Raw genomic sequence first — 21,074 nt, forward strand, 5'->3', positions numbered from 1 at the left:
TGCTCCAGTTGTTCCTGTGGGTGGAGTTGGGTGTGAGAAAGTGTCGGGGGAAGAAAGAGACAGTTTAGCTATGACTTTTTTTTTTTTTGATCCCTCATAGATTTGAATCAAGATGACGATCTTATCCAGACAAATCCCCCCTCTCTCTCTAATAGCAGTATCAGTATTTACCTTGTAAAAAAAAAAAAAAATCCAGGGGAAATGTTTTTTCAGCCGACAGTTGCTCGTGGATCAGAGGAACCAGAGGTAAAATCATCTTCAAGGACCATCGCAGCGTCACATTTACAGATTAAACACCGGGGGCTCCAGAAGGTTTAGATCTTAAATCCTGACAGAGGGAGGTAGTCAGCCAAACAGCAAAGGCGAGGGATGGATGTAAGCCTCGTCTATTAATCAGGCCATGTCTGTCACAGGTGCAGACACGTCCTTTTTTTTCCTCCACAGAGGTAATTACAGTAGTTGTGTGGCGTGGCGCCAGCAGGGCCCCGGGGCCCAGCTAGTCTGTAACACACCACCCAGGTAGCTGTCAACCCATTGGCCCCAGCACCGGCTCTTTCCACCAGCCTCACCACACCAGTGGAGAGATAGAAATCAAACCAACCGTAACCTTTTAAAAGTGTTCTTGTCTGCAGTGGGGAACAAAGGCTCACGCCATGTTTTCACTCTGTCTTTGTTGCCACTGCAAAGAATGAAGAGACAAGACCCGGGGCTGTGTTATCACTGGGCTGCTTGATTGGGTTTAAAACATGAGGGACTCCAGACAAGTGGCCTTTGACGCGACTCTTCCTTTTCCCCTCTCTTCCTTTTCATTGAAAGACACCAGAGGGAAGATTTAAGCTTTCAATGTCTGCTCCAACTTGTAAACATAACAAGCGTTGGAAGCAAACGAGTCATTGGTCAAATGTTACATTTTTACAGCGTTGATGTTTGGCAACAGGCTGTTAAAATTGAGCCGATGTCAAACTTTTAATACAATTTTAAAATGACGTCTGGGCTTTCAACAAATCAAAAACAATGGTGTTACAGTTCTTAATACCTTGTGATGCCCAGATGGACTATTTCAATATTCCACTCTCACTTACGTAGTGTATTCTTTAAGAATCTATCACGGGATTATATGTTTTGCCTTCCAACAATATCTTCCTCCCCACGTTTATTGCCTTGAAATGTCAATAACCGCAACTTGAAGGCGACATGAAAAGATAAGCAAGGGAGAAAGAATTGTGTTATTGTTCTCCATCAACAACCTTGTAACACCCGCCCACTCATACATCCCTGTCAGACGTCCATTAAATGGGCTCGTTACGGGTTTGGTGTCTGAGAAAGCGTTTCAGGTTGTTTTTTTCCACTCTCCGTCGCTACCTGATCCAATTCCTGTCTGCAGGTGCACCCCCACGCTGCGAGCGCCACCCTGGTCTTGACATTTTAGAGCCGCCACAGAATGAATGTCCTCATATTTCTGTGTGGGTGGGTGGGGGGGTCTGCTCTGCTCATGGATTGTTTTCCTTCTTCCTGTCTATATATCTATTTATTGTCCTTCCACTTCTCATCCGTTTAGAGCTGCGTGCATGTTTATGTAGGTGTGTGTGCTTGTGTGTGTGTGCGGGTGCCTTGTTTGTTTCGGGTTGCTTTCGGTGACCCCCCCCCCCCCCCTCTAAAGAAGGACTCCATCAACATTGGCAGAATCACAAGCACACTGTGATTGTGCATGAGCGCTCATTTGTCAAGCGCTTATCCCACAACGGAGGAGGGATGTCAGCTTCTGTCTGCCGGCACTCCCTCATATATCCATGTGACACGTCAATATGTCACAGAGGATAAAGTGCTGCAGCTGGGCTTCTCTCTTTACCAAAATGTCTTCATGCTGTTCTGTGTGTGTGTGTGTGTGTGTGTGTGTGTGTGTGTGTGTGTGTGTGTGTGTGTGTGTGTGTGTGTGTGTGTGTGTGGGAGTCAGGGAGGGAAACTTACAATTATGATCAATCTGAATAAGTTCTATGAGGAGGAAGATGAGGAACAGGATCGTGGGTGCTCCTGAAGGATTGCATTGTGCATGAGGCATAAAGAGTCCAGAGTCAGAAACTTTTTTTATTTGATCTCTGATTCATTCAGATAGTTATTCAGATAAACATCATACTATAACATTGCTCATATAATGGAGCAATAGCATTTTGAGCTGCACAGTAATTGTTTAGGTGTGATATCAGACAAATATATGGAGTAATTGAATATGTCTTGATATTTTCCACTTAGGAAATAAATAAACAAAATATAACTTTTTAAAATAAAAAAACAATAAATACATTGAGTGAGTTTCCCTCCCTGGTGCTGTATGTTTGCATTTTCCTTCTTATATCTGTACCATGTCACTAACCTCCACTGGGTCTATGGAAAAACACTGTTGGGTTTCACTGTCTTGTCTTCCTCCCCACTGTCTTTTCATTCCATCGCTCACCTCCATCCAAATCACTTCATCCACAAACAGATCAGCGGGAAGGTTTGTCATTTTCACTTTCAATCCCTTCCCTTCAATTAGATGCAGATTTTAGACCAGGTTGCCCCTTCCCTTCCCTTCCCAGCCCCTTGGATCAAGACACAGATACCCTAACCTTGAAAAACCCCCAAATATTATTTTTAGCTCCCTCCCATAACCCTCCTAAATGTTTTGTCAACATGTTTGCATGAAACCCTGAATAGTTCTTGCATGCTACACATTGTCACTCCCACAAACCGTGTTGTGATTAGTCTTTGTGAACCGTCCCTGTGCAGCTTACCTCAGTCATTATTAGATCTCTGTTGTGTTGTGTTATTTTTCCAACCGCACCCTCAGTGTCACTGTCGGCGTCATGCACCAAAAGCCAGAGCTCCTTTCACTCTCAGACTTTCCAGCCCTGCAGGGACATCAGGTCTATAATAGATCACTCTTGTATTCAGATGGCAATGGGTTGTGTCAGGTATTTAGGCAGCAACACCCCTGCTCTCCTCCTGAGAGACGGAGGTATCAGAAGGGACAAAGCTGCTCTCAAGAGACTGTCTTTTATTTTTTTTTTACTGCCATGGATGTCCTCCACCCAGAGACTGGAGGACGTGATGGGGACATGTTGGTGTAATGAGAGGACAGCCCCCGCATCTCCTTGTAATTTTGCAGCAGGAAGTCAAGCAGGAAAGAGAAGTTTATGATGTGGTGCTGCAAGACTTCTTTAAGAAACATAAACTCTATTGAAGTTACTGTAAAATAACTAATTAATTTGATAGTCTTTGCTCCTTTATCCACATGTTTACTAGGGGTGGGAATTGGAAAAAATGTGACGATTCAATAGTATTGCGATTCTGCGATATATTGCGATACTGCAAGTATTGCAATTCGATTCTGCGATATATTACGATTCATGTCCCCCATATTATTCAAAGGCATTACAAAAAATGAGGAAAATAAGACTGCTCAACTCACTTCAAATGTCACCTTTAATTCTGTGAACAACATTGTCTTCTACACATTAACTGAAGTGCAAAAACTAAGAAAGGGTAGTGCAATACAATACAGTAACATAAAGCAGACATAATAGAGTAACATAAACCTGAGAATAATCATATAAATAAGAGTAACCTAGAGCTTCAATCAAATTGAGAAAAATAAACAAATGTGTACTGCTAGAGTCCAGTCCAGTTGGCTGCAAGGTCATGACCCAAAATGTTAAATTCATTTGGGAATATTGGCATTTTTGTACAGAAAAAGGAGTTGGTCAACATGCTCAGATTTTAAAGTGCTCCTCTGGGCTGTTATATATATAATTGTAAATAAAGTATTAAAAAAATATCGCGATACTGAACAGAATCGATTTTTTCCCCCACCACTAATGTATACAAGTAGAATCTCTGCTTTAGTGTTGATGAATAACGACATTGACACCGTCCACGGGAGGTTATGTTTTTGGAAGTGATTTCTTCACTTCGCACCTTCTCCAAAACACAGCCCCACAAAGAGCTGACCTATGGAATATCTAAGAACGAGCTGGCAGGGTGCTGACAGGGGGATGATCAGCCATCATGGTTCGCCCAGTGCTGCTGCCAGGAAGCCGGGGAGGCTGCTGACTCTGTGCCAGTTTGCACAGATATTGATTCACCGAACAGGTTCTGCTATCCTTGGGCACTTTGTCAAGGCAGTTAAATTTATAGGTATCCAGCAAGCGGACAGGCAGAGTGGAGACAGGGCTTATTTTGTGGTTTTGATAGAGTCCTGGAGCTCGTCTCTCCAAGCTGCTCTCAACAGGAGAGAGGCTTCGGGGGAATCGATAACAATTACCTGCCCTCTAGTCATTTTGTTCCACAGCACCTCTCCAAACTTAACCGCACGCCATGAATTATTCACAACATTAAGTGTTCAATATACACAGGCCCCATTGACTGACTGCTTTTAGCTCTGTTTAGTCTACTTCTCCACGGTTTCACTGTTTCATAAGCGTATGTTGTGTGAAAAAATAGCAGCACTCGGAGAAGCTGCCAGGCTGTGAGAAGACTCAGGCATGAGTGGAACACTGAAACCCTTTTTTTTTTTTTTACTAACTCATCTGTTGTGCATTAGTCACTGTGGAAATCAGATGTTCGCTGATTTTTATGAGAAAATTGGACCAAGTCGTTCCTTTATCTTCTTCCCCCAGCGTGCGCAGGCTTCTGATCCCATCCCATATCTTTTCCCGTGCATGCTCTTCCTGAGAATGCTGTCCTCGCCCTGTTCCCAGGCTGGTAACACTAGTCGACCTGTCCCATCCAAGCATGTACAAATCATCCCAGTCCCTGTGAACTCCAGAGAGCTGATGTCATAGCAGATAATCTGTTAGTCTGTCTGTCAGTGTGTGTCACTTTATGAATCCCTCGACATGATGTTGTAACTTCCTAAAGTTGTTCCCTCCTGTTCACTGAGTCATCTTAAAAACTTTAGATTTTTATCATTTATCATGTATTAATAGTCACTGGCCATCGTTACTGAGACCTCAACTTTGGCTGAACTCTTTGGTTTTTTCTTTTTCCACAAATCTCTCTGAATAATTAAGTCCTTCAGAAATAAATTTACTTTTGATTTATCCCTGGAAATTGTCGAAAAGTAAGTCAAAGACCTAATTCCACAACATGTATCAGTCTGTCAGTTTTGCGGCACAGACATGGAATATTAATCATGAGACACTGACATATCGAGCCAAGAAGTTCAAGCTCACATGATTGTATTAATTAAAAACCAGCTTCAGGGTCTACTATATACATCCACTCAATTATTTTGGGGGGGGGGGGGGGATTCGGATGAGTGTGAAGCGGGTCCGCCTCCTTGTTACAGCACAGTCCACGAGAAGCAGCCTCTTCCTGACTGGAATCTCAAAACGTGCTTTTGTGTTTTTCCATTTCACCACATAATGAGGGGAATAACAAGCATGGCTGTAATGACGTTCCGGTTCAAATTAGATTCGGGAGGGGAGGGGAGGGAGGGATGAAGGGTAGGTGGGGGTGGGAGGGGGGTAAGGGAAGGTGGAGGGAGACTCGCATTTTTAAAATCCATTTTCATGGGGACCGGTGCAAAAGAGCAATTACAGTGAGGTTTTTTTTCTCTTTCTACAGAGACACAGAGATGTTGTCGTGCATTAGGGGAAACAAGCAGCATGAATTCTGCAGGGAGAGCTTCATGCCTCCATGTTTTGAATACACACAAGCAGCAAGTAGCGAGGTGGCAATAACGGCTTCTCGCTCGGGAGCTTGACGTTTGGCTTGTCCTCACTTTCGACACAATCAAGGTCAAAGGAGTCAGAGCTCCTCCTTCCTCCATGTCGCACCGCACACTACGACACTGTTCAGCCTGTCATGAAATCCAACAGGTCTGACACTGATGGGCGTTCACACAGCCGCGTCAAGTTTGGTTTTCTCTTTACCGTGTCAGGCAAGTTTTTGCTGTCGTTGCCAAAACTTAACCAGAGGAAGATCTTAAGTGTAAGCATTGCCTGGGTATCTTTATTTAGCTGGAAAACAAGTCGTATGTAAATGCCGGCTGCCTGTTTATTCTGGGCCAGCTTTTCAGTATTGCGTGGAGCCTCTGCATCGGTGTTTGCCTTGTCCCTGGCGACGTCAACGGGCCCTTCTTGTCTCCATGGGAACCCCCTTTTTAATGTCAGCCTATCTGCATATCAGAACTGCACAAAGAGAGGGAGAGAGCGAGTGAGAGAAAGACAGGCTGAGCAGAAGGAGCCGGCGAGAGGGAGCAGGAGGAGAAATCAAACAATGCCATCTCCACAGGGTCCCTCGATGATGCAACTCTCGCCACCATTTGACACTCTGACAAAAGAGGGCCAGACGTAGTCTCCAGCAAAACTGGGCGATTTTTTTCATTATATTCCCTTTTGTAGGCAAGCGGATAAAACGCCCCCTCTAAGTTTTCTTGCGGAGGTTCCACAGCCATCTTGTGACAGTCCTATTATTCCCATTGTGCTCGCCCACACATTCGGACAAAAGCAATCAAGCCCTCCATTTTGTCAGCTGTTCCGAGTTTTGGAGTTTAGCATTGAACATTATATATTCACCTTACATATCCAAACGTATTCACTCCTTTGTCCTGTCGCTTTCCGCAGTGCGAAGAGTCCCACCGAGATTCTCCATCCCGCCCACCAACCAGGAGGTGATGCCGGGCGGCAGCATCAACCTGACGTGCGTGGCCGTGGGCTCGCCGATGCCCTACGTCAAGTGGACCACGGGCCAGGTGGAGCTGACCAAGGAGGAGGAGATGCCGCTGGGACGCAACGTGCTGGAGGTCACAAACATCCGCGTGTCGGCCAACTACACGTGCGTGGCCATTTCTTCCCTGGGCATCATCGAGGCCACGGCCCAGGTCACTGTCAAAGGTGAGAGGGTCCGAGCGTTCAGACTGGGTCCGTCAAGCTTCCTCTGAGGATCCTGCTTTAATGGGAATTATGTTCATTTGAGTCTTGGATTTAGAAATGTAATATGATTAGGGTTGCAAAGGGGCGGAAGTTTCCGGTAAATTTCCGGAAAGTTTCCATGGGAAGTTTAGCTCGGGAATTTTGGGAATTTTGAAAAAAAATAAAAAATTAGCAAATTAAACGCTGAGCAATAAAAAACATCATTCAAAACTCCATTTTAAAGATGTATGGAATGCAGCACACGATGCACGTTGAGTTTCAACCCTCCACTGTGCATTCTTCCATCACATGTACAGATAACTCCCAGCATCCTTCACTCTACAGCAGGGCTATTGAGACCTGCTGTAGTGTGCAGGACTAGTCAGGTAAGTTTCGATGATATTACTGGGGAAAATATATTAGCATGCTGATTGAGGATTGTTCATCTGTTCATCTAGCCTATTTCCATTGATTTATCCATCAAATGTAAAATATTTTTACAGATGATTCCAATTGTTTGCCTAACTAGTTATATCTCTGGCAATGCATTTGTGTTTTTTTACAAACTTTTTTCTCATCTTATTCTACAGAACAATGCCACGTGCACTATCTTGTGTGTAGAGACATTTCACCCCATCCAATGTAGAAGGAAAGGCTGTGAACATTTGCAAATACTGTGCAAAGACCTATGTTAAGAATGACACAAAGATGCAGAAGCATATAGTCAAGTGCCCAAAGTTTCCTCAGGGCTCAAATCACCCTATGACAAAACAAAATGTTTATATTTATGTCTGTATATGACAAGGTAAATACAGTTAGTATAAATTACCCACAACATTTCCAGTTTATTCCCATTAATTCCTGTTTATTCCCGTTAATTACCGTATATTCCCGTTAATTCCCGTATATTCCCGTTAATTCCTGTTAATTCCCATGGAAAGTTTCCAACTTTGAATATTCACGGAATTTTGCAACCCTAAATAAGAACAAAACAAACCACTTAAGTCAACTCAAACTTAAACATCTGTGGTTTTTGTTTATATACTCAGAGGTAAAAAATACAGACTGCTGCTGTTTGCAGTCTCTTTGTCGATGAGCATCGATGTCTTTTATGCGTCTCTGTCTTCATGTTTGTTCAGTTATTTTTCTCTTGTTCGATGCCCGAGTGTTTGTTTGAATGTGGCTTTTCCCCGCCTGTGTGTGTCTGTCACGGTGCGGCTGTGTTGTCTACCCGCTGCAGCCTCTCTTATCAGTTGTCGTAAAAATTGATCCCACTTTCCACTCAGCTGATCGATACACAGAATGTCACAGGCATTTAGAAGGACCACAGCTTGCCAGCCCCCACCCCCCATCTTCAAGGAAATCATAATGAAGATTTCCTGTTTTTTTTCCCCCCCGTTGTCCTTCAGTCACAACAGGAACCACTCTTGCAATTTTCTCATATTGTTTGTAATGGCCGGGCCGGATATAAAACACAAAATTGTGATTTCGGTCTAGCTTTTCTTTTCATTTGGGGATAATGGCTGCTGAGAGGACTATAAGGATTAGCTTATAAAACAATCATTTCAGTGCAATGAGTTACAGAACGGAGCGTTATGGAGTCGTGTCTTTTCTCCACAAGAGCGAATTCAGCCCTAATGTGTGCTTTCTGAGAGTTATCCTGTCAAATGTGTCAGACATCCAATTTTTTATCGTATTACCCACAAGTCCTAAAAGTCAATTTCTGATATCCAAGCTAATGCCGTGCTTCTCCCTCCTCAGCCCTGCCAAAGCCCCCGGCCTCCCTCATCGTGACAGAGACCACCGCCACCAGTGTGACCCTCACCTGGGACTCGGGGAACCCAGAACCAGTGTCCTACTACATGATCCAGTACAAAGCCAAGGCCTCAGACAACGGCTTCCAGGAAGTGGAAGGCGTGGCGACCACCCGTTACAGCATCGGCGGACTCAGCCCCTACTCCGAGTACGAGTTCCGGGTCATGGCTGTCAACAACATTGGCCGCGGACCACCCAGCGACCCCGTGGAGACCCGCACCGGTGAGCAGGCCCCCTCCTCCCCTCCGCTGCACGTCCAGGCCCGCATGCTGAGTGCCAGCACCATGCTGGTCCAGTGGGAACCGCCCGAGGAACCCAACGGGCAGATCAGGGGCTACCGGGTGTACTACAGCTCGGACCTGACGGCTCCGCTCAGCGCCTGGCAGAAGCACAACACAGACGACAGCAGTCTGACCACCATCTCCGGCCTGACTCCGGATATCACCTACAGCCTGCGGGTGCTGGGCTTCACCTCTGTCGGTGACGGACCCCCGTCTGACGTCCTGCAAGTGAAGACGCAGCAGGGAGGTGAGCAAACACTGTTTATGGTTCTGTGTGTTAATGTGTGTTAATGTATGTTCTGTGTGTTAATGTATGTTTAAAATGTCTTTCCTTATTTTGTATCAAATATACTTTCAGATAACTTCAGATAAGGTTTAAATTAGACTACGGAATCCTTCCTATACAATCAGTTTTTGGGATTACATTACATTATTACATTATATTACATGTCATTTAGCTGAGGCTTTTGTCCAAAGCGACTTACAGTCATTTAGGGGTTCAGTATCTTGCCAAGGACACTTCGGCATGCAGATGGGGAGGAGTGGGGATTGAACCGGCAACCTTCTTGTTGGAGAACACCCACTCTACCCCCTAGGCCACACTGCCCCATCATGTGGTTATTACTAATGACATTTGGCTTTTTATTCTTTAATTTATTCTAACCTCTGACCTCTCTCCTCTCTGAACCCAGTCCCTGCTCAGCCGTCCAGCTTCGAGGCCGAAGCCGAGCTGGACACCCGCATCGTGCTCACCTGGCTGTGGCCGGTGCAGGGCCCCATCACCAAGTACGAGCTGCAGTACTGGGAGGCCGGCTCAGACAACAAGGTTAGAATAACAACACGGAGATATAATTATTTCATGACCTGATTCTCTCGACCACACACTGAATCTATCTCTGTATGTCTGTCTATCTATCTATATATCTTTATCTATCTGTCTGTTTCTCTGTCTGTGTGTCTCTCTGTCTGTCTCTGTCTCATTTGTGGTCGTCTCATATTTTACTCTGCGAATGAAGACAAATGAATCTCTGCCTTTTATGATGCAATTTCTCTGAATGGGGGAGCCTCGGCTGAGAAGTGTTATTGTAGTTCTGCAGTCAGCTCCCCAGCTGATGAGAAAGATTCAGTATTGTATCAGACAGCCCAGTTGTTCAGTGCTGTCTCGCAGTGTTGTTGCCCTTCATTCAACTCTGCTGGTCCACTGCAGCAACAGTAAACCAGAGGACAAATTGTTTTTTTTGTGAGATGCTCTCAAATGTAGCTGTGTTCTCTGCATGAGAGTAGGAGAACCAGCCAGTTTAGGATTTCAATCCAAGATTATTATTCCTGTAGCTCAAGATGTGAAGTAGGGGTGGGAATTGTCAAAAATGTGACGATTCAATAGTATTGCGATTCTGCGATATATTGCGATACTGCAAGTATTGCGATTCGATTCTGTGATATATTGCGATTCATGTCCCCCTTATATTCAAAGGCATTTCAAAATTTGAGGAAAATAAGACTGCTCAACTCACTTCAAATGTCACATTTAATTATGTGAACAACATTGTCTTCTACACATTAACTGAAGTGTAAAAACTAAGAAAGGGTCGTGCAAAAACTTTGTCCTTGAACATTCAGGACACAGGACCTTTGTAATTATTTTCTGAATAGGAGACCTCTCACATGAACGCTGAGCTCCCAGCACATAAGTTAAAATTATTTAAATACAATACAGACATAGCAGACATAATAGAGTAACATAAACTTGAGAATAATCATATTAATAAAAGTAACCTAGAGCTTCAATCAAATTGAGAAAAATAAACAAATGTGTACTACTAGAGTCCAGTCCAGTTGGATGAATGTTAAATTAATTTGGGAATATTGGCATTTTTGTTCAGAAAAAGGAGTTGGTCAACATGCTCAGATGTTAAAGTGCTCCTCTGGGCCGTTACTATATCTCCTGCAGTGGAGAACATCCTTTCCGCATACACACTAGGTATCTTTTAAACTCTGAAACTCTCCTCGTCATGCTTTGCCAGCCAGGGGCTGTTACATATATAATTGTAAAAAAAAAAAAAAAAAAAACATTGCAATATTGCAATACTTTGTTTTACAGTATCGATATAATCGCGGGCGCAAAATATCGCGATACTGAACAGAATCGATTTTTTCCCCCACCGCTAATGTAAAGTGACTTAACTGTCTTTGATTGTGATTCATTAGCAAGTTTCTGTCCGATTCCCCCCCCCACAGATCCACGTGACCTTCAACCCGGCCGGCTCTCACTCCGTGGACGCTCTGAAGCCTGACACCTTGTACCGCTTCTCGCTGGCCGCCCGCTCTGACATGGGTTTAGGAGTTTACACCCAGCCCGTGGAGGCCCGCACCGCCCAGTCCAGTAAGTCCGACCATCTTCTCTCCTCTTTCCTCTCCTCTGACTTCCTCTCCTCCTCGTCCACTAACCAGCGATTTCCTACGGTGACGGTCACCCACAGCCGATTAAGGTCATTATTCTCAGAGCAGGACAAAGTTGACTTTCATGGAGCTTTAAACAGAGATCGTGGGCAACTTGAATGTCAGGTCAGTTTCAGCACGACCGACACAAAGTGCTGACAGTGCAGTCGTCCCTGCCAGCCTCACCCTGCCACCACCCCCCCCTCTGTCACCAACACTAACCCTCCTGTCCGTCTATGTGAGGCCAGGCCCTGTATTCACTGTCAAAGGTAAGTTTAATGTGTCCTGGTCCCACAGTTGCGTTACTTTACCTCATATCATTATATGCTTTTAAAGAGCCAGCAGCCAAAATGTCCCTCTGCCACCTGACTGCTGATGTTTTTGCTGCAGGTGCTTGTACCACTTTTTTTATGTAATTTTAAAACACTAAAGTTATATAGGTGCATATTTCTGTAAAAAAGAAAACTATTCCATGGTGTCGACGAAATTCCAAAATCACAGATGGACAGTAACAATTCACACTTAAAAATCCATGTCCAGTCAGGAGCGTAATTGCTGTGGCTGCACCATTAGAACAGAAAAGATCGGAGCTGGGTGCATGGATATGTCTTTTTAAAAACACCCTCCCCATCGGGACAGACAAAATCATTGAAGAACTCACACCTCTGCCAACCCCAGAGTTCCATAACCGTCAATCAAGATCAGGCGATATGATGAGCCTTTGTCCTCGTGCCTCCTGCCAGCCGCAGCAGCAAGGTCACACAGTTTGGATTTACATGCGAACGGTCGGACGCTGTGCAGGAAACACACAGCGACGCCTCGGGAAGGCTCAGCAGCAAACAGACGCTGGGACAGAGGGACATTTTTTTCCAAAGTGCTGCATTTCAATGTTCACTTTTGTTTTTTATTAGGATTCAGAGCACTGAACATAACTGAGCTTTATTCAAACTGCAACTCTGCCTCTCAGGGAAGAGACTCGACAGGTGGACAAGTCCCATGAGAGTTTACCTAAAACGGAATGAGAAATTATTAGGGCTGGGCAAGTTAACTCGTTTTAATCGAGTTAACTCAAGTGATGAGTTAACTCGATTGTTTATCCGCCAATTATTTTCTTTTTTCCTGTTCTGCAGCAGTCAGCAACAGACTTTCACAAAATAAAAGCCTGACTTTCACAATAAAACAATAAATAATCAAACCTGAGTTAATGCGAGATAAAATAATTAATCGAGTTAACTCATCACTTGAGTTAACTCGATTAAAACGAGTTAACTTGCCCAGCCCTAGAAATTATACCAGTAATATACAACTATAAACAAACCTTATCTCCATCGTGAGAAATTTGAAGTAATCAGACCTTCTCATCAGTTATACAAACATTGAACAACAACTATACATACGTAATTGTATATTAGAGTTGAGTGTTAACCAGTAATGTTAAGGACATCAGTAAAAGAGATAAATATTAGAGAAACAAACGAATATATAACTTAAACTCTTTAACTATGTGTGTTTCATACTTTAAATGTACAATATATGGTCAAAGAGACTTTATCTCAGAGGGGTGTGTACTTCATCCCCTCACACATCACATTATTCACCAGGACCTGGATTTCTACATGTCCTGAGCGACTCATCTGCATTGTTGTGATGAACAGAAACACACGGTGTTCTCAGGTCCTGGTAGTTTTCTCTCTCGTGGATCAGCGACCACCTGATGTGACTCTCTTCTCTTTTGTTAAGCCTTAATAAACTGAGAAGGTAGAGTTCCATGTCCTAACATTAGTTTATTGGATTTGCATTTGAGCTCATTGTCCATTGCTCTGCTGATTAGAAGAGAAATTTCATGGGCATGCTTTGTGAAAAACCCCCGGCCTCGAATTTCCCTTTTCCTCAGTTTCTCATTTTATCCCTTCTTTTTTTATAGTCGAGTTGAATAAGTTTGTGATTGTGTCAGATGCATGGAATCCATGAATGCTGTTCAGTTTGTTTTTTCTGTGTTGTACTTGTGTTCCATTTTAGAATTGTTTATTATTTTCTGCTTTTACCTCTGGACTTGAGAGATGACATGTTTTTATATGGCTTTTTTTTTAAGCTGTTAAAATTTGAATAATAATTGAATCTTTAAATCTAATAAATAAATCTTATTTTTTTGTGGTAATCCTATTATTCCAGACTGGAGGTGTAGCAAGAGATTGCCAACTCAATCTCTGGGGGCGCGCACCGGAAGAGTTTATGATTATAGAATGTAACAGGATGAGGTAGACAGGCTATAACTCCGTCCAAAAAATGTTGCGTCCCCCAAAAAATGAGAATTTCTAATTAAAATAATAATAATAGTGGCTTAAATTGTAACTGCTGATTATGAAATTATAGCTTTATGTATATATAACCTCAGTAGTAGCTCAGTGTGTCTCAGCAGCGGCTCTGACCGGGTCTGACACCACTGTTAGGAAACTCAGAGCTTCTGCATTGATGTGCGAACGCCGTTTAACACGGTTAAGCGTTTGTTCACACACGGGCAGATCTCCGGTCAATTTATTGCTCTGTCTGAGCCCGGCGAGAGGCAGCAGAGAGGGCGATTAAGGGCAAATTACGTCTTTATAAAAAATAAAAAAAACGCTACCTTGTAAAATGTTGGCACATTTTATGCTTTGTTCTCACCTCACCCTGTAGTTTCACGGCCTCTCGCATAAATTCAGTGCCAAACACACATTCAGCAGTAGCCCCGGTAATGTGTTTTTTCCAGCCAGTCCCTCAGTCCAGAGGCAGCACCTTGTTTAGTATGGAAGCTTTTTGTATTCAGCATAAAAATGAAATGTCATATTCACTTTTGCAGTCTAATATTATTGAATTTATCAACTACAGTATGCATCCAGAGAAGATTTCTCAAATATAAAATACATTGATTGGACATTGAACCCTAAGACTTTGTCTGGTAAGACACATGTATCTTAAACCCAGCTTTGTTTACTTTTAAATAACCTTAAATAATCTCAATAGCAGTAGTATATAATTACAGTATTTATTTTCCAAGCTTAATTTGCACTGTCTGTCTCTTTCAGTAGAGATGTGCAATGCAATCAATTAGCATTTTCAGTTTTCTTATATAACCTGATACGTTTTATGACATTTTATCTTTATATTGACCACTGTACAAAAAGCTTCCTCAGTTTTGCCTTATGTTTGCCTGAGTTTAGTTTTCTTTTTTCGTTTGCTTGATCCGTGCCCCTCCTCCGTGTGGTTTTGCTCCCCCCCCCTCCCTCCCACCCTCCCTTTAGCCCCGTCCGCTCCCCCTCAAGAGGTACACCTGTCCAGCCTGAGCTCCACCAGTCTCAAGGTGAGTTGGGTGGCGCCGCCCGCCGCTAGCCGCCACGGCGCCATCGTGCGCTACACAGTCAGCTACCAGGGCCTGGCTGGGGAGGACACGGAGCGGCACGAGGTGACTGGCATCGGGGCAGACGCCACCAGCCATGTGCTGGTGGGCCTGGAGAAGTGGACTGAGTATCAGGTGTGGGTGAGGGCACACACTGATGTGGGCCCGGGCCCTGAGAGTGCCCCAGTGAAGATGAAAACCAAAGAGGATGGTACGTTGACACCTGCTGAGAGACATGAGGGTTTCTAATATTTACCAGAGAGCGTATGAAAGAAATTTCACCAATCTCACACTATGCAATTGTATATCACACTTTTGTATGCATGCATCACATTAATTCACATATACGCATGTTTGCACAGACGTAATTGCAAATATGTTTAAAAGCTTTGTTGGCTCTGCTCCCAGCACTTGTGAAGCTGTTTAAAAACCCAGTGCTGGTGTCATAACAGTTTATTTGGTTAAAAAATACCGTGAAAGTTGTTTTTTTACTCTTTCAATAAACTACTTCAAAGCAAATCATTGATTTCCTTCGTTAACATGTGGCCTCGGTGTCAGAAGGTTGAATGTGATCAAGCACGAAACCGTAAGAAAACAACACTATCACGTAACCTCGGTGATGGTTCCCAGTAAACACCAGTACATGTTTTGACAGAATCCAATTAACACTTGATAAAACTTAACGTTGGTGGTGTAACCTCAACAACAGGTATAACACGTTTTGCTTCAGTGTTTCGTGTTAATTCACAAAGGCTGAAACAACGTGCGCTGATGGAGCTGAACGCTTCTCCTCCTGACGAGCTCACTGCACCTGTCGTCTTCTGATCCGATTGGACGGTTTGACTGATTGAACGGTCAGAGGGCAACGTCCCGATTGGCTCATAGCTTCAGTGTCACGTGCACAGATAGGAAATGTGTGCATCAGTCTGTGAAACTGAGTGAATCATTACCATAGAAAATATTGGAATTTAACTTCTCTACAGCTACACACACACATTAAACACATTTACACACATGTATATATCTTTCACACACACACACACTTGGTTGTAAACATCTGCAGGGTGTGAGATTATTTGTGACGGATCATTTCATCAGCTCAAAATATGAGGGACCCTTGTTTGACTCTGTAGACACCTCTCCTGAAGCCGAGTGCTCTCAGACTCTCGCTCGCGGCTGTTGTCACTGTTTTCTCTCTTCAACTTCCACTGCACATTTCTCTTTGTCCTGTTGATCAACTATGAGTTAATCAGGCAGCGGTGGTGGAAAACGGGGTCAACTTCTCTTTTTTCCCCTCTTTCAAGCTTCTTCTTTTAAGCTTTAACACTTTGCATCCATGGCAGGTTGAAATCACCCCCAGGCCTCTGCTCTCTGCGATACTCTGCTCGGCTCTCACTGTTTAAATGCTTCCTTATTTCCTTTCTTCTGTTGTGAGGAGCAGAAGTGGAGCACAACTCTCCCTCCTTCCCTCCGTTTCTCTCTCTCACGCCTTCCTCGTTTTGTTTGCGGTTCGATAGAGAGCGGCTGCTCCTCAGAGAGGAATCGTCTATAATTAATGTGTTTGAAGTTTGCTGCAACACAGCTAATTTCAAACCGGAATTAAGGACATTACAGACATCGCTAGACCACATGCTGTAGCTGCATCGGGTGTTTTGGGGACACGGCCGTCACAGAAGGTCTAAATCTGAGTGGAGATCATTTTGATTCATGGCCAGTTCTTGTCGCACTTCCTGCTACGGAGCACCAGAGTCTATAAAAATCTCAGGAGTCATTATTTTGATAGTTTTGGCTCCTCATCACAAAACAAATGTGGAACTTAGGAAAAACACTTGCTCGGCATTTTTTTAGCTCGTTCCTCCCTCCCTCACTAGCCCCGTTTTCACAGCGCTTGTTTTAGGCGGGAATGTTAAACCTTTATTTTGTCTTGCAGTTCTGTATAAAGGGTGGGTGGGGGGGTATCGCTGCCTTTATGCCTGCAGCAGATGTAGTCACAGAAGCACATCGATGTCTGTGCAGAAGGGAGAACTGGCAAGGCAGAACAGAGTCGGAAGCTGTTGCGTTACACGTCACGCCTCTGATTCCAGAGAGCCACCATCCTCTCTGGAATCACCCCCCCGAGCAGCGCTGCTCTGGCTTTGTTTGGCTCGGTGTGGGAAAGCAAAGCTGGACTAATGAGGGGGTCTTCTCAACATAGCTATAGCAAGGTCTCTCTTATTCTAAAAGGAGCTGCTGTCTGCTGTGTGTCTTACTCTTGCAATCTGCCGTCCGTCCCTCTCTCTTCCCTTCTCTCGATTCCTAGTGCCAGGAGCCCCCCCCAGGAAGCTGGAGGTCGAGGCCATCAACTCCACCGCCATCCGGGTCACCTGGAAGCCGCCGCTGCAGGGGAAGCAGCACGGCCAAATCCGAGGGTACCAGGTCATCTTCTCCCGGCTGGAAAACGGAGAACCTCGAGGGCAGCCGAACATCATGGACGTCGCTCTGCCAGAGGCACAGGTACTGGATGATGTCTCACTTCTGTCCAGTCTCTCTCTCTCTCTCTCTCTCTGTCTCTCTCTCTCTCTCTCTCTCTGTCTCCCTTTCACTCCCTGTATCTGTCTTATGATCGTTTCCCATTATTTTCATTCTCCACCGCTCTCCGAGTTCACACTTCATTTCCCCCATACTGGGAGACACACATGGAATTTTCTTACTGTCGACTGCAGTAACCCCCAGCACCCCCCCACCACAACCACACACAAACACTCCTCCGCCCCTCTTTTTTTTTTTTCATCTCTCTCCACATGTGACACTCGACTCTAAATTGGTACCCTGCTCCCACAGCTTTGGATTAGCTGTCGTAACAAGATCCATTCTAATTCTACAGTAATAGCTATTAAATATTTTATATGTGTTGCATCAGGACGGAGCTTAGCGGAATCAATGCACCTCTCGTCGCGAGTTGAGCAGTAATACATATGCACTGCCTTGTTACCATGTTTATAAATTAGAGTTATTTTCCTGACTCCGTCCTTTACACATTAAAGCAGGCGGCTCTGAATCGCCCCAAAGCTGTGCAGCGTCGTGAGATGGATGAGAGATTGTAATCCTTAAGAAGGATTCACAGATTCATGAATATCTTAAAGCCAGAAAACCCTACTCTTACTTTCCCCGCTCTTTGGGTGAGGAGAGACCAGCTTAGGAGCCTTTTTTTTCTGATTGTTTGCCGCGAGTAACGTTTGCGTGAACACGCATTCACTCGCACCCTGGATGGCCTCCAACAAAAACATCTAATTTGAACAAGTACACACTCTGTGGCTGCAGGAGCATCACATGAAGAAAAAAAAAATCAGAGCAGCATTGTGTGTTTGCTGATAAATCCTGAGCAGCAGCTGCAGGGAGACTGGCAGGTTGCTGGTTCAGATTCCAGGCGGTGCACACTGCTGTGTCCTTGAGTGGAGCTATTAACCCTCATTTGTGTTGGCCACCCCCCCCCCCCCCCCACTGTCTCTCGTCTTATCTCTACAGAAGAGGGAGAACCGTCAAAGTCACCTTGATACGATGTGTCATGTGTGGTAAATCCCCAAGTGATGCAAAGCAGGAGTTCAGTTGTGTGACAGGGCCGTCAGTGATAAGTACAAGAAGAAAACAAAGTTGTTAAGTGACTCAGGTCAACTCACCTGAGACTCAATTTAAATTTCTGGGCGTAACATGAACATAGAGTGAATGTAAGATGCTGAATAACTGTATAACAGAGGCTGTGGGAACTTTCTGTCTCTACATCTGGAGAAAGAAAGAGTTTGGCTTCAGCTCTCAGTCCAACACCTTTGTTTCCCAGCGCTAGTTTCTGGCACCTTTCTCTGACAGTTCATTGTTATCTAACCGTACAGCGGATCGTTGACAGCCCGGGCAGCATCCTCTGGTCTGGAAGAGCAGAACACCACGGTGGCTGCTCGTCTTCCTGGAAGTGTTTTTCTTCATGTCGACATGTTCGGCATGACTTTGTTTTGCGTTGGGAAAAGTGAACTGAACACGACCCGGCTTGTTGTGCAAACAATAGTCCTCGCCATGTCTCACTGGTGCCGGGTTCACACAGCAAACACAAAGACACGCTGCAATCTGGTGTTCGGGATAGCTCTCATGTTCCCGTTTGGCGCCCGGGACACCTCTCAAACTGGCGGTCCCCTCCCCAGGCAGAAACCTGAAGACCTCGTCCCTTCTAGTGTTTTTCTGTCCTCCCTCCCTCCTTCTGCATTCCCTTTCTCTCTCCGCCGCCTTTTTGCACTCCCGAGAAAACCAGTTGAGTAATGACCAGAGGCTTGCGTGCGAGTGTGTTATCCTCGATGGCGTCACCTCCAACAGATTGTTTTCTGCGGGACGGCCCTGCGTGACCGACCTGCACGCACCTGCCCCGATGTCACAGGCCACCGACGCTCCATCGTAACACGTTTGCCAAACTGGTTTCGGACCAATCCCTTTACTTTTCTCAAATAAATTTTCCATTCACATACCCCAACAAGTGGGAAAAACAAGGCAGATACGTGAGCAAACATGCCTAAACGTAGATCAACCGAGTGGTAGGCGTTCCAGCTGGCTGAGAAGAGTTCATGACTCACGCTTGAGTCATGCAAATCCCTCAAACGCACACCTGTAATTGATGGTGAAAGAAAAAGGCACTTTTCTTCCATCTTGGCACGTCCCTTAGTGTTTCTCTGAGTAATTTACATAATTTGTTGTGAAATGAGCTCCATAGCCACCTTTTCACCTGCATTGGATACACAGCATGCCCGCCAGCAGGGAAAGAAGAATCCAAGAGTTTTCAGCATTGACATCATACCAGAGACTTCAATCACAAAATCTTAAGTTGATTGCCGTTTCTGTCAAAAATCGGTACCACCTCTCTTTCCCCTTTGCTTTGTCTCCCTGTTCCTGGCTCCTTCTCTCCGGTTCACTCTCTCTCAGGGTTGGCTGAAACGCCGGGAGGAGAGCTAGGAAAGCTTGCCTGTGCGTGGGCGGGTTTAAGCGCCTCTTTTCTTTTCAAGCAGAAGCCCACACAGCGCCCTCATTTCCCTGCTAAATTTAAACCAGAGGCCATGTTGACAGTGTGATGGTTTCGACCCCTTTCCCAGCCATATTTCTGCTGGGAAAAGTGGCCTGACCCTGAGTGGGCAACACCACATGGCCGGCTCCATCACGGTGGAGTCACAGCAGCCTCCAGGCTCCTGGTTTCATATCGTCATCCATACAACCTGGGACGAAATGGCGTGATCGAGTTTAAAGTCATTAGCTGGAGCCTGTACACTTTTGCTGTACTGCAGAGGTTTGCCTTTTTTCCCAGGTTCATTTCGTTTGACCACTCATGCGTTTTCTTGTGGTCGGTGTGTTTGTGTGTGTCTGTGTGCACGCGAGGTAATGCTTCACTACCTCTGAGGCCTTCAGATTGGAGTTGGATGGGAATGGGTCGAAAAAAAAGGGGAAAGAAGCACCTCAGCCTGCATCACTCCATCAATCCTGACAGCTCCTTCTCTTCCACATCACTCGTTCCCTCCTCGTTCCCATTTTAATGGCCACACATCTCAGCCCATGTCATCACATTTGCATTCACCCATCTGCAAATTATACCGCTCCATTCCCGCAAATGACGCTTATCAGCAAATGATGTGTTTTCAGCTTGCGTCGGCAATCGAAATATAAATGAGGGATAATTTATAATTCTCCCTCAGATTTAAGCAGAAAGCTCAAGAAAGTTGCAATAGAAAGGGATTAAGCCCCAAACGAGATAGGAATAATGTGAGCCATGTTCGCTGATCTGTTGACATACTGTGTGGAGTCGACGGTAAACAAATTAAGCAATTAGGCACGTCGCAAACTGTTATTCATGGAGTTAAGTAGCAGCTGTTCTTAAATGCTATACTCTTTAATGTCCCGCTAAGCCAGGGGAGCGTGAGGCGGCAGATCCTGATGCACCAGGTGTCTCGACCAGTTGCAGCAGGGACCACGCCGAGTCCTAGCTCATGCTTCAGTTAGCCAGTTGGTGATGAAGACCCTTCCGGAGCTGGGAGGAGAACCGAGGGTCTTTTGTCTTTTCAGGAGGATGATGAACGCAGTCTCTCTTAAGCACAATGGATCAACAGTGTGTGAGGCTCGTTCCCTGTGTTTGTGAGAGTCTGGAGGAGAAAGGGATGATAGATGAGGAGAAAAGCAAGGATCCCAAAGCCCTGTCTTAAAGGGCACGTGTCTAATGATAAATAATTGGTGCTCTCATTTTTGCAGTAATCCTCAAATGAACCTAACATT

General features: G+C 44.9%; 1 protein-coding gene across 3 annotated transcripts in view; it reads left to right on the top strand.

Annotated features, from left to right (window-relative positions):
- The window catches only part of LOC133018343 (receptor-type tyrosine-protein phosphatase F), a 127,087-nt gene that overhangs the window by 54,256 nt on the left and 51,757 nt on the right, over window positions 1-21,074 (top strand). For all 3 annotated transcript variants that reach the window (XM_061084691.1, XM_061084689.1, XM_061084690.1), the window contains exons 7-12: window positions 6,606-6,875; window positions 8,655-9,236; window positions 9,682-9,815; window positions 11,228-11,372; window positions 14,707-15,012; window positions 17,101-17,294. In XM_061084691.1, coding sequence (XP_060940674.1) covers window positions 6,606-6,875; window positions 8,655-9,236; window positions 9,682-9,815; window positions 11,228-11,372; window positions 14,707-15,012; window positions 17,101-17,294 — 1,631 coding nt within the window. The remainder of the gene's footprint in view (window positions 1-6,605; window positions 6,876-8,654; window positions 9,237-9,681; window positions 9,816-11,227; window positions 11,373-14,706; window positions 15,013-17,100; window positions 17,295-21,074) is intronic.

This window comes from Limanda limanda, chromosome 13, assembly GCF_963576545.1.
Source record: "Limanda limanda chromosome 13, fLimLim1.1, whole genome shotgun sequence".
NCBI classification, from domain to species: Eukaryota; Metazoa; Chordata; class Actinopteri; order Pleuronectiformes; family Pleuronectidae; genus Limanda; species Limanda limanda.